We start from the raw sequence: 13,694 nt of genomic DNA on the forward strand, positions 1-13,694 counted from the left end.
ACCATGTTTTCCTGTCATTTCCACAACTTTTCCTGGCTGAAGTGACACACAAGCAACCCTGGGTAGTAATCACATTGTCCCGTTCAGTTTCAAAAGGAGAGAAGCGGACCTCATCCAGAAACTGTCCAGCAGGCTACAGTAAGCTTTCCTGTCTGTTAGCCATTGTCAAATCTTCTCCATCCCCCAAAAATGGCATCTCTGAAAGTAATGAAATTGTCTCCAGAATAGTGTCATTCCATGGGGTGATTGCTGTGTAATAATGATTTTGCAAACTATTTATGGTCTGTATTGAGGTTATTTTGTTGATTCTTATGGCTGTGCTCTTGTCTCTGTTTGCTGTTTTCTCACTCAGGGAGCTGCCCATGACCCAGGGAAGGAAATAAAAAGAATCAGCATTCTCAGAAGGGTTATTTAAATTAATTAGCTCAGAGTTTTCCTGTATTATCCTGAAGTTCTTGAATCCAGTTAAGCTTTAAAATCCCACCAATGGTGGATTCAGTGAATGTGCTGCAGTGTGACTCATGGCTGAATCAAAATGAGTTTGAGATCAATGTGCTCAGTTAAATTCAGCTCAATCTTCACCACTGTGGCTGGAGAGGTTTCCTTCATGTAAGGGCAGGGTTAATCAAAATCCATTATAACTCAGTACTTTACCAGGGGAGCTTAATACAAAATATTGACATTTTAAAAGCCTCAGCCAAGCCCCATTGAATCCAGGGAGACTCTGAGCACGTGCTGGGCTGAGACTTGTGAACTCTGGAAGAGCTGTGCCATCTTCCACTTTCTGTTCTTATCTTTATCTTAACATTTTGGAGGAGCATAAAAAGCCAGAGCAGTGCTAGGTTGAATTTCAGCCTCTTGGTCACAAGGAAAGGGAGCAAATGTGCTTTCCTTTAATCTGGGTAGGTCACAGGTGCAAAACGATTTCCTTCCTTTGCCATATTTTCTGTATCTCTTCTTCATGTCTAGGAATCTATTCCTGGATGTAATGGAGCCTCAGGACAGCTTGCATGGATCAGAGCAAACACAAATTAGTTCTGCCCCTCTTGCAAGGATGCTGTTTGTTTATGAAAAGCAATAATTTCTTCTTTTGAGAATCCAAAAACTTTGTGACAGCACCAACATTTCCACCTCCCTAGGAAAAAAAAAAAAGGAACATTTCTTTTGGAGGCCTTTTCTAGTGAAATTCAAACTAGGGTTGATATGGTTTTAGCATTGCCCTGCAGGGTCTGAAAACGGTTTTAGAAATGACACAGACTTTGAGACAGAAGAAACAAAGCTCTCCAAAATCTCTCCAGGCTGCCTGAGAGTCTTGGTAGGAATATGTCAGCCACTAAACTGTGTTTCTACTCTGAAGTTTCACAGTGTCATTTGAGCCCTGCAGTTTGCCTGGAAGTTTTTTTGTTAGGATTTACATTTTAGCTTTGGCTGATGGACCACAAATCAGTGTTTATAATGTCAGCCTTTTTACCAAGCGTGTGGAGAAATAGAATATATTCTCATTAACCCTAGTGAAAATAGGAGCTTTAGTGAAAGACTTCTGAGCAGAGTGCAGCACCAGGCAGGCTTGGGAAGCACAGCTGGTTTGCTTGGATCTTTCTGCTTCTGCAGATTTTATTCATGTCAGCTGTACCATCGAATATGTCAGATTTTGGGCTCCTTTGAGTCCTGCAGAGCTCCCAGCAAAGTGAAACAGAGGAGATAGGCAGCTACCTACATCCTTTTGGCCTTGCTTCATGTCTGTTGACTTTCAGTTTTCCTTAAAAAACCCCACCACCTTTTTTCTGCTTCTTCCAGCATTCCTTCTTTTTCATGCCAAGGAGATGCTTGTTTTTAAAAGTTGTGGCCTCCCTGCAGGTGGTTGTTAACAGCAGGGCTCGGGGACAATCAGGCTCAGTTCACGGCCTGTCAGGGAGCTTCCCAAGGTGTCTGTGGGTCTGCACAGGAGATTTTGGGGTCCGCAGGCCTTGCCATGTGTGCCCAGCTGTGCAGCTTGTGGCGAGCAGCCCCGTGGCCGTGGCGGCGGTGCCTGGCGCCAGCGCCCGCCCGCCTCCTGCCAAGCTGGACACAGCTCTGACAAAGGACAACTGTTTGCAGGAGTTGTTGTCCTGCTTGGTGCTCCTAATCCCTGGGATAACTGCTGTGACAAGCATAGTAACCATCTGCAGTGAGGCTGACACATTGGTGCCTTTCAAGTGCAAGGATCGCAGCCACTTCCTCGGCCCCTTTTTTCTTGGCTTTGCAAAAATTTTCAAAAGCAAGATGGGCAGTTGGAAGCTCAAGTCCTGGATGAGTTGTCAGGAGTTGTAGTCACTCTAAGGTGACCTTTGGAAATGCTACTTTTAACTGTTTGAAGAGTATCAAGCCCACTTCAGCTATTTATACTATTTTTTTAAATCATATATGAAGCCCCACAAGTCCATCTTACACATGCTGGGCATTTGGAGAATATATGTCCAGTTTTGCCCAACATTCCCAGCCTTAGAGAAGGTTAGATTTCACAGTCTAAAAACAAAATGGTAGCAGAAGGCATGTGTCTGCTGACTTCTGTGCAAACTCTGATGTGCACTAATCCCAGGGACTGGGCATTAACTTCTTTTTACCTTCACTAGAGCCTGGGCTGTGTGGTTGTCCTGCTGTTCCCTGAAGCAGGCTGCTGTGGTATCCAGAGCACCAGGATGTAGTACAGGGTTTAGGCAGGCTTTTTTGCATTTGGAGGCACATCCACCCTATGGATTTATGTGCTCATACATCTGCAGCAGTACAAACAGAAAGATGTCCTGCATTGGCAGTTTAGTTTTTATTGCCTCACTCAAAAATTCCCAATTTAGATCAATGCAGGGAGTCTGTGTTCTAGATTTGCATTTTTGGCATGGTAATCCTTTGAGATTTTGATTTACACTGAAAAATTTCTTATAAGTGTGATTTTTTTACATTAAAAGCAATTATTGCATTCCAGTTACGACTCTTGAGGTAGGCCATGCTACCTAAAGGAAAACTGCCCTGCTTGCATCTGGCAAATCAGCTAAATGACCAAAACTTCTATTCAAGTATCTGTCACTCTGTCAGACTGGTAATTTGGTTATTTGACCATTTCCCTGGGTATTTGAGAAGAGCTAAGCAGGAGCTGTGGCTGCGAGACAAGGCAGATGGCATCATAAATACATAATGGAAATGAAGCCAAGCTCCAGGAGGGGAGGCTTTGGGGGTGGATGGTCTTGGTCTGTCTGGATGCAAAGCCCTGGAGAACAGCAGAGCCCCTGGTGCAGCCGGGGAGGAGGGAAATTCCCCAGCTCCCACCTTCTTCCCTGCAGCTGTGGAACAATGGCCCAGATCTGCTTTCACACCACAGCTGGGGACACACAGGCTGCTTGTGTGACAGGGAAATAATTAATTCCAATTCCCTTTCTCTTCTGGGCTAGGGTCAGAAAAGCAAAGTTTCCTACCCTGAAAAACAGAGGGAAAATGGTTTAATTGCTTATTTGAATAAATTGCCTCAATGTTTAAATTTTTCACTCCATGAGAACTTTGATAGCGAATATTATTTTCAAACAAGAGCTGAAAAGGGAGCTCGGTCTGTGGGAACTCAGTATTTCACCTCTCTGCCATTTACCTCCCAAATATCCTGCTCCTTCGTGCCCACCAGCTGGCAGGAGGTGAGGCAGGAAATGCCCATTTGTCTGTGCTTCCTTGGCATGGTGCTTCTCACCTCCCTTTCTCCCAAAAACAAGAGCTGTTTTTATGGCACTGACAAAACAGGATGGTGGAGCTGTTAGACAGAAACCAGTCAGGAGCTCCCAGCAGAAGCTGTCAGTGAGACACTTGGCACATGTGGAGGTCATGTTTCTTTTCTTTTTTTTTTTTTTTTCCATTTCTTATTTCCTCTGTTCTTTTCTTTTTTGTCATTTTGCTGCTTTTTTTTCATTCCTTGCTTTTTAGTGAGCAATTTTCTGGGAGAACCCCACAGAATGCAGGGTTTGTTGTGCACAGAAGCCCTGAGATGGCATCCATCCCACCTGTGCTGTGTTGTAGCTCCCAAAATCATTTCCAAGTGCAGTGTAGGGACACTGTAGGGAACAGAAGATGGAAATCTCGGGCTGGGCAGGTTAGAGAGCAGGAAACACCACGGCAGACACAGCCTAGCAGTGGGGACAGGAGCTGCTCCCACATGCTTTCACCAAACAGCTCGAGGGTTCAGGACGTGCAGCTGCCAACCCAAAGTGCAGCAGAGGAGGAAGCCATTTGAACTGTAGCTGCTCCAGTCAGTTGGCCTTTTGCCCTCTCAGAACCTGGGATCCCAATAAAACCCTGCCATGGCTGGGTCCCCAGCTGGATGATGTTTGCATCTGCTGGTGACCAATGTGGGATTTATCAGCGTGGAATCAGCCGTGACCTGTTTATTCCTCGGCTGATAAACTCAATGAGCTCCATGTGTTTGGTGGAATCCTCCATGTGTGTTCTTCTCCCTGGCCAGGAAAGTGGGGGCTGGATCAAATATCCACTGGGTTTGATAGATCTCTCCTGTGACAGGGGGGTCACAAGGATTTGTGTGCTTCAGAATGTGAGATCAGTGTGCCCTGCAGTGGGAGCTGTCTGCATTGCTCTTAATGCATCTTGAAAGTGGAAAATGTGGGCTTTTGGCTTACTTTATGACTCAAGATGTGTGAATCAGCTAATTAACTAATGAAAATCTGGAATTTTGCATGGCATTTTAAGATTAAAAGTGTTGCAAATACTTGTGCATTTCCTGCTAATTCAATGGTAGCATTGCTGCATGTGAATGAGCCATTGGGGGGCACCTTTGAACTCTTCTGTTCACAAATTTTGGACATTCACCTGCTCCTTAGCAAATCCTGGTGGTTTCAGTAGGGACAGGGTTTGCTTGAGAAAGTTAATTTAGGTTCTTGGTGAAGAAACACCTGAACAGACAGATTTTGTTTTCATATGTCACAAAGAACTTGTTTTGGTTTTTATAAATTATTGGCTCTTTATTTACTTTTGGATAAATTAAATTATTATCTATATGTATTGGATTTTGGGGGTTTGGGCTTATTTTCTTTTTTAATTGGAGTTTTCCAATAAGGGTAAACTTTTCCTAAAGTCTCACTGGTTCACCCAGAAGAGCTTTGCCTGTGTTGATGGAATCCCAGCTGGAAGGGAGGCAGGTGCTGGGATGTGGTGGTGTAGAGCAGCAGGAGCTTTGGGGAGATGGGCTGGGAGTGCTCTTCAGGCTCTTAGTGCTGCATGTTACCAGATCCTGCTCACACCCTGATGAATTTTGTGCAAAGCAGAAAGAACTGTGTAAATGAGTGCTTAGAGTGACTCTATGAGACATTGAATTTTATGCTGCAGCTGGAGAAACTTATCCTTAATTGAAGCTGTGGGCAAGTGTATGTCATTTTTGATTTAACATTTTCCCTCACCCTTCCACCCCCACCCCAACCAAAAATCCTCTGTGGAGTCAGATTGTTGCTGTAGCTTTGTGAACCCCTCTCTTCTAATGTTTAATCAAGTGCTGAAAAGAGACATTTTAAGACTATTTAAAATGTGGAAAAATTGCTTCCCAATATTTTTGACAGAGAGAGACTGAGAACACACAGCATTGAATCATCAGGAAAATTGAAGATTTCCCCTGAGCAACATTGGGATTTTACAGCAGAGGACTTGAAAGACCTTGGAGAAATTGGACGAGGCGCTTATGGTTCTGTCAACAAAATGGTCCACAAACCAAGTGGGCAAATTATGGCAGTTAAAGTAGGTGATGCCCATCCTTACATTTGTACTTTAGTCCATTGGGATGCAGTGTGATGGAGAATTAAGGTTCTTCCATCTAGCACCCATCTACTGCTCTGTTCTATTTATTTCTGGTGTAAAGGCTGCTGTTTGCTGAAAATACAGTGTATAATGGGCATGTTTTCAGGTGATTTGTGAAGTTCTCATAATTGCTGTGCCCTTTTCAAAATGTCTATCAGGAGCCTGCTGTTCTGAGGGGATCACTCGTCTCTGGAGACTGATGATGGGGCACGGGCCTTTCACCTCTGGGTCACTGGTTCAGGTACAGCCTAGGCTGGTGGTAGGCACAGCTTGACATCTCATAGCTTCTTGGTGTCTTTTGTGAAATAAGGTAATGGCTTAAAATTAGCTGTTTATGTCAGCATGTGGTGTGGCCTCGCCAGGAGGAGCTGGAATGGAGTGGATGTCCTCTAGGGAATGTTGTGCTCTTGCTGATGTGTGATGGAGTGTCTGCTTTGTGCTCACCATGTCAGACTGTCCTGGAGGTGGAAAGTCTAGCAGGTTTCTTGACCATTTTCTGCTTTATGCTACCCCAAAACTTGCCTTAGAACCAGGAACGGCCTCCTCTCCCAGCTGGGCAATAATTGCCTGTCTTGCCACAGCAGTGCTGCTCACTGGGCATCTTTGAGGAGCTGCTTGTCCATGGAGGTGGCAGCAGCTGTTCCCTGTCTCTCTGGTCCTTTCCTTTGCTCACTGCAGGTTGCTAATGACATCTGTCTTTAACTCTGTTGATGATATTAACTGTAAGTGCTCTTATGGCTCCCAGGAGAAAGCAGAATTGAGCTATGTAGGAGTCTGTGTTGCTGTCTTTTCTACTCTCTGTCTTCTTCAGAATATTCCCTGGAATCTGGAGACATTTGCCCCTGCTGGTCTCACATGCCAAGCAGACACATCTCAGCCCCAGCTGCTCTGAATGTAATTCCTACCTGTCTCTGGTGTGTCAGGTTACTGGAGTAACCCTCATCCCTTGACCTGCTCCAGTAAATACTGACTTCCTCACAGTGCTGGCATCCCTGCTTAGGTCTCTTGAGTGTTTTTGATCACCATGCAGTGCTGTTTCAAGCTGGGTTTGAATCCCTGAAAGTCTCCAGTGGAGCCAGAGGTTGCCTGTAGCTAAATGCTGGTTTCTTTCAGTTGCCTTTGGCAGAACTCATGGGTGTAGTTTGCAGGTGACAGGTTGAAAAATGTTGGTGTAGTGCAATGGTCCCTGGACAGCTCCATCCTCTCAGACTCAGGGTGTGTGGCCTGGGTAGCAAAACTGTAGTTTTGCTGAGGGTGTGAACCCCCAGGACAGAGTGGCTGTTCCCTGGAGCTCTGCAGTGGCTACAGCCATGTGGAGAAGGACTTTGTTGGATTACCTCGTGTCATGGAGAAGCTGTGTCTGCTGGCACAGGGCTTCTCTTGTCCCACACTGTTTGCACAAGGGCTTTTCAGCACCTTGGTAGGTGAGCCTTGTTTGAGGGCCCCTGGTGCAGGTACAGCCTGTGGGAGGCAGAAGGCACCAGTTCTGTGTCCTTGAAGCACATGGCTGGAGATGGCACAGTGCCGCATGTTGAGCTGGCTTTCCCAAGGGATGAGGTGTGTTCTGAGCCTTGGGGTTCTGGGCTTGGGGGCTCACTTTTAAACAAGTAAATCTGATTTATTTACAGTGACTAAACTGTGAAATATTAAAGTTATTGGCTGGGCTGGTGCCACCTTCTTTTCTCTGACCCTGTTTCTTTCAAGCTGGGGAAGAAAGGTTGAAGGGTTTGGGCAACAGCATCATTTCTACAACAGTAGTGGTAAGCAACTGTTCTGTTTGTCCCAGCAGGGAGAAAACACAAAATTGAGCAAAGGAAGATCAGTGGTGGAACAGTCAGTGAGGCCTCCAAGGCAGCAGCAGCAATTCCCCAGACTGGATGATGCAGTTCTTGGAGATGAGGTTTCAGGATGGGGCTGAGCTTGGCCTAGTGACTAGTTCATCCCACCCTCCTCAGATTTTCCGTTCTCAGCCTCCTGATGCTTTTGGGGCAGCCATGGCTGTGCCTTAATCTTCTGCTCCTTCTCTGTCTTCATCTGTCCATGTTGAGGACTGTCCCCCTCCTGCTCTCTCCTTCTCTCAAGCTTTGTGGTCTCTTCACTGTGGAACTGTTGCCTTCAGCCATGTGCTCTCCTTCAGCATAAAGCTCTTCTGAAAGAGAAGTTTGAGAAGGGAAGTTGTGCTTTGTGAAAATGTGTCAGTTTAGTGAGGTCTTGGCTATGATCTCTGTGGCAGGTGCAGCTCTGAGGTGTGGCACTGTGTTGGGGGCAGGTGACAGAGTGCCCTTACAGCTGGATGGTGCAGCCAGTGTCTGGTTATTTGGTTGTTGTCATTCCTGTGCTTCCCCAAGAGCAGCACCAGTGCAGCAGGCCAAGCATCCTTGGAAGGACATTCAGTACAAGGAAATAGCTTTGTGGAAGCTGCAAGCCAAAAGTTAGCTGTTCTGCACTGCTCACTAGATGCAGAGAAAATTGGTTCAGGGGCCTGTCCCAGCTGCTCCTCCATCCTTCTCCACCACTCCCCAAATTTCCACTACTGTTGCTGCAAATTCCCAGTGCAGTCAGGAAATTCCTACCCCACTTCTGGAAGGGCTGTGTCCTGCTTGCAGCTACCATTACCAGGCTTGGCATCCTATTCTGCCACAGGGAGATTCAAATCCTCCTTGTTCTGCAAGTGTGGAGCTTGAAACATTGCTCATTTCCTCTGGCTGGAGTCTTCCTCTGGCTGAAGGCAGCTCCTGCTGTGCCAGGCCAGCTGGGCACCTCTGCTCACTCATCCTGCTCCCCTCAAAGGCTGTGGCTGCCAGAGCATATCTTCAAACCCTCTTCCCAGCTCTTTTTTCTTGCTTTTTGTAGCTTGTCCTGCCTTTTCTTAAGGAACAGTTCCTTGAAGCTTCCCAAGCTTTCCCCTGCTTGGGAAAGTTCAGTGTCACAGGGCACATGGGCTGCTGTTCCTGAGGGCTGAAATATCAGCAAAATAACTTGAGATCTGCAGGTGGAGACACTGTTTTCTTTATTTTTTCCCTGTAACTCATTTTGGACAATCAGCCCGTGCTGATGGTTGTAATTTCTGTCCTGGCAGATACAATCCTGGTACCTTTAATGAGTCTCCTGGAATGGGCAGGGCTGCCAGGCCCTGAGTGAGTCAGGCTTTTCATCTGTGCTCCAGAGTCAGTAGAAGAGGAGGAAAATGAGCCTAAAATGAGCTTTGTTGTGTCACTGGCTTAAACTGCTGCAGCAAAGCTTCAGCAGGTGGAGCATGGCTGGGATGATGATGATGAGCTCTTGTGCCCTGTCCTGCTCCTCCTTCTCCTTTAGCCGTGGTCATTCTCTGTGAATACTTGTTTTAATTACAAAAAGACATTCTGTACCTCTTTGGGAACAGGCTGGAGTGGGCTGCAGGAGCAGGGACCTGGTCCTCCTGTTGCTGCCACCTCAGTTGTTTGTGCACCCCTTATGTTTTCTGCCATAGAGAGCTGCTTCCTAGAGCTATCAGGAGGAGGGGGGGAGGATGTAGGAAAGAGGGGGATTTGTGTTTAAACCTTTCTCATTTTTGCCCCTAGAAAATGTTGCACTATGTCCTCCTAATCTTCCAAATTTTTATTTCCAAATAGAAACCAGTCCTTTCATTCTTTAGATCATTTCCTTTCAGATCTTCCTGGAGATGCACCTTTTTACTCTGGGTCAACTGCCATCACTGTCTTCCTGTTACTGGAAATACCCTTTTCATTTTCTTAGGGATTTCTTTGGCACTTGAGGTCAAGACTTTCCAGGTGGGAAAGAGAACAGCCCAGTTTTGTCCAGTGCCAGATCTGGCTATGCAAACCAATAAATGCAAGGCCAGTTTGTATGCTGAATCCTCACCTTGTCAGGTTGCTCTTCCTGGCTCACCATTTTCCTGGGAGAAGTATCTTTTCCTGGCTGGTGTGTGTCTGCTGCACCAGCTCTCTGTGATCTTGCCTGGTCAGGCTTCCAGTTTTACCCACTATCCTTTGATTTTGCTTCTGGTTTCTTGTTTTTGTGTTGGTCTGGTTTTTCCCAGTCTGTGGCAGTCCATAAGTGACTTGTGACCATTGTCCTGGGCTTCCCACTGTGCAGAGATCTCTGGTTCCTCCTCAGGATCTGCTCCAGTGCTGTCCTGGTTTTGTCTGAGAGGCTCCACAGTATCTGCAGTTCTCCAGCCCTTTTTGTATTTGCCTCCAGCATCACCACAAGGTGTTGTCCCAGCTGCTCCAGGGACTGTGCCTCTTGTTCTGTGAGGGTACCACAAATCAGAGGCACATGGAGAAGCCCCATTTATTTGGAGGAAATGTTTTCTTGGGAAACTCACCCAGCTGCTAGGGGTTGTAATTTCTGGCCTGAGGTTTCCTTCTGGCCCTGGTGATAGTTCACACATAAAGGATGCTTTAAAAGATCCTTGGAATATGATTTTTTTAAAAAATAGCCCAGACTGGAATGAAAGCTGGGGAACATTGTTCCAGTTAGAGCAGGATGCTCTGCTTTGCACTGAAATGCTGTACATGGTGTGGGTTCTGTTAGCCAGGGGACTTCACAGTGCCTCTGGAGGCCTGGAAAGCTGCTTGTTTGAAAAGTTCATAAAAGAAATAAGAATATATTTAAACCAGTCAACCTTTGATGTGTTGGGTGGCTCCTGTGCAGGTCAGGAGCCTAAACACAGCAGTGGTGTCCTGAGCATCTGGTGTTCCTGGCAGTGATGTCTGAGCCTCAGACTCAGGCAGGAGATCTTCACCTGCTCCTCACCTCTTCTGCCCTGCAGCAGGGAGCACCTCAGACATCTGGGGTTCACCACCAGCAGCTTCTCCCAGTTTTGTTTCAACCAGTTCAACTGGCTGGGAAATACATCACCAAGAGATGAGTGGAGCAGTTTGTGCTTTGGTTGGCCTTCAGGCTTCTTATCATGGTCCCATGGAATCATCTTACACTTCTTTTTAATTGAGTTATTTTTCTGTCAGAAATGGTTACAGATGGTAGAGTAACCCAGCCGGAGAAGAGGGTGGTTTTGTCCACAGTGTTCAATTTTCCCCCACCTCAAAAGAAAGTGATTTTCATCTGTAGGGGAGAATTTTCTGTGTCTTTGAATATGCTCAGCCTGGCTGAGGATACAGCCTGGCTACAGCCCTCTGCAGTATTGCCTAGTCCAGCCTCCAGGTACAGTCAGTGTCCTCTACAGTCACTGTTTTCTCTTTAGTTTAACAATATTTTTGACATGCTCTACTTGTTCTCTAAACTTTTCCTAAGGAAATCAGAGGCATTTTCAAGATCAGTTGGGTAATTGGAAGTGTCCAACCCACGAGCCCATGAAGGATCCCTGTTTTTCCTGGGGAGGCCAGCAGGCCATGGAGCTGTTTGTTGTTCTGAGCACAGCATCTCTTGTACATAATTTGGTAGTCAGGGCTTGTTCTCTCGTCCACAGTTTCAAACCAGAAGTTCCTGTCTGACTTTCTCAAGTTTCTCCATGGCAGTCTCACAGCAGAAGGAGATTGCTAAGCATCAAATGCCCCTGAGAGCAGAAATGTAACATTTATTTATGCCTCCATGGTCCCTCCATCCTTTCCTGGATGCCTGATAGCCCATAAAGGCCCCTCAGAATGATACATTAGTATATTTAGCTCCATCCAGGGGCAAATTTCTCTGTTCTTTCCATGTCCATATGACTTCCAAAGAGAAGTCTTGGGGTTTTATTGCCAAACCCTTATTGTAATTCTTCACACAATTGAGTGACACCTTCAGAATTGTCTGTTTCAGTCATTTGTTTAGGTCTGCTGGCTGAGAGTTGGGGAAACCAGTGTTCCCAGTCCTGCTGTAGGAGGGGAGTGGATGAGTAAGAGCTGGAAGAGAATGGTAAGAGAGAGTTAGAGCCTCATCACAGGAGGTGAGAAGCTGGTTGTGATCTACTTCAGTGTTTCAGATGGGGAGATAAATATTCCCATCCTCAGCAGTGACTGGGCAAACCCTCTTTTTGCTGCTGGTTTGTTGTCCCAAATCCTGCCATCCCATGGAAGGACACTTCTCCCATGGCACTGCCAGGCACTGCTGTGCTGAACTTTCACCTGAGGATGAGATGAGCCCCATGCTCAGGGCAGTTCTGGTTTCTCTCACAGCTCAAGGAGTTGAGTTTCAGTTTGGTGTTTACAGCTTTTTTTTTTTCTTTTCCTTTTTTTTTTCTATTTTTTTTCAACCAGTCACTTCACGCTGCACCTGAACCTTTCTGTGTGCATATTGGGCTGGATGATGTCTCTTCTGTTTTGGGTCAGGTTTCTGGAATCTGCCTGGTTTTAGGTGTCAGGGTGGCACAACCCACAGCACAGACTGTGCTTTTGCTGTTGATGCTACTCAGAGCATGGCTTCTTCTTCCTGGAAGGCTTTGTCCTAACCTATGCTTGAACAAAAAGGACTGGAGAATTTCTCCTAAGAGGATTTGATACAGTTTAAATTGGGGGCCAACAAGGAATTGTTAAAAAGGAAACTCCATAAGCTTCTACTACAAATCCCCCCTTTTTTCTATCTGTGGCTTATTTGGCTGTGGAGTCACTTAGCAGTGACTTATCAGTGGCTGCCAAGAAGGTGACTGGGCTGAGGTCTGTAAGGCCTGAGGTGAAGTCAGCTCTGTCCATCCCTGTCTGAAATGCTGCCTTCAAGCAGCTGCCTCACCTTGTGTCTTCCTTCCCTGCCATGTCCCCTGTTCTTGGGGATTGTGTCTGTGGGAGCTGCTGCAGAGCTTTGCACCATGCCTGGGCTTTAGGAAGCAGGCTGTGTCATGGCTCGGGTGCTGTTTGTGTACTGACTGCTGTTGGGTCTCCTCTCTTCCCTGTTCTGCTGCTGAACTGGGAGTGCTGGGCTGCAGCAAGCTCCCTGGCACACTCAGCTGAGCAGAGCCACCCTGTGCAGCCTGGCCTGACCCTGTCTGTGTGCTGTTCTGCATGCTGCTCCTCAGAGTTCTCCTTTCTCTTGACTTTGCCAGTCTCCAGCACTGCTCTGAGAACTCCCAATCTTGTATCACAGCATTCCTTTCACCCCCTGCAGCAGTATTTGTTGTAGTGTCCACGTTGGCTTCTCAAGCTGTCCTCTGCCCTGTAGCTGACCCACTGTCTGTGCTCTGGGTGCTCTGCCAGCCCTTTCCTGCTGGGGAGCTTGTATTTGAGAAGAGGAGTGTTTGGGTTTGGTGTTCCATTAAACAGAGTGTTGGTTTGGGTTTTGGAGTGCCATTAAAATCACCTCCACCATAGTGTGTATTTCACATGGTTTGCAGTGCTGGAGAAGTGGCAGCAGAGGAGCAAAGTCAGAGGTGGGAGAAGATGCTTTCAGGAGAAGAGGTGGAATTTGAGGAGGATGCTGTGGGGCTGGCTGTGACAGGGTTGTGCAGGTGCAAGGGGATTGCAGAGCAGGGCTGGGACAGCTCTCAGATGACCAGGAAAGAGGCTTTTTGGAGACAGACATGGAGTGGGAACAGAAGGAGAACACAAGTTATGATACGGAGAAAAGCTCCTTGTTCCTCACCAGAGATGACCCACACATTTTCAGTGTGGGTCATGTCTCAGTGAGAGGCTGAGCTGTTGGTCATAGGTCTCACCATGGTGGCTTTGGCATCCATGACCTTCTGTGGAGGTCACAGCAGTGGCTTTATGGCATTTCCATTTCACACAGTGCTGCTGGTGTGTCACTTGGAGAGAAACATTCACTCTGCTTGGCCTTCAGCCTCTGGGGGGATTGCAGAGCTTTGTACAGTGAGGGCACAAGAGCAGGGAGCAGCCAGTGGCTGGCTGAGCTTGTGACACAGACCTGAACCAGTGACCTGGAGGTGAAGTGCTTTAGTTCCATTCCTGGCCCGTTCTTGCTCTGTTGGTGGCACAGAACCCCACGTG

General features: G+C 46.9%; 1 protein-coding gene across 1 annotated transcript in view; it reads left to right on the forward strand.

Moving 5' to 3' along the window:
* Window positions 1–13,694, forward strand: part of MAP2K4 (mitogen-activated protein kinase kinase 4) — a 61,255-nt gene that overhangs the window by 30,683 nt on the left and 16,878 nt on the right. The window contains exon 3 of the mRNA XM_054278796.1: window positions 5,580–5,754. Coding sequence (XP_054134771.1) covers window positions 5,580–5,754 — 175 coding nt within the window. The remainder of the gene's footprint in view (window positions 1–5,579; window positions 5,755–13,694) is intronic.

The sequence above is a fragment of the Melozone crissalis genome, unplaced genomic scaffold, assembly GCF_028551555.1.
Source record: "Melozone crissalis strain CALT ecotype California unplaced genomic scaffold, PUWL_Pcris_2 ptg000026l_1, whole genome shotgun sequence".
In the NCBI taxonomy this organism is placed as follows: domain Eukaryota; kingdom Metazoa; phylum Chordata; class Aves; order Passeriformes; family Passerellidae; genus Melozone; species Melozone crissalis.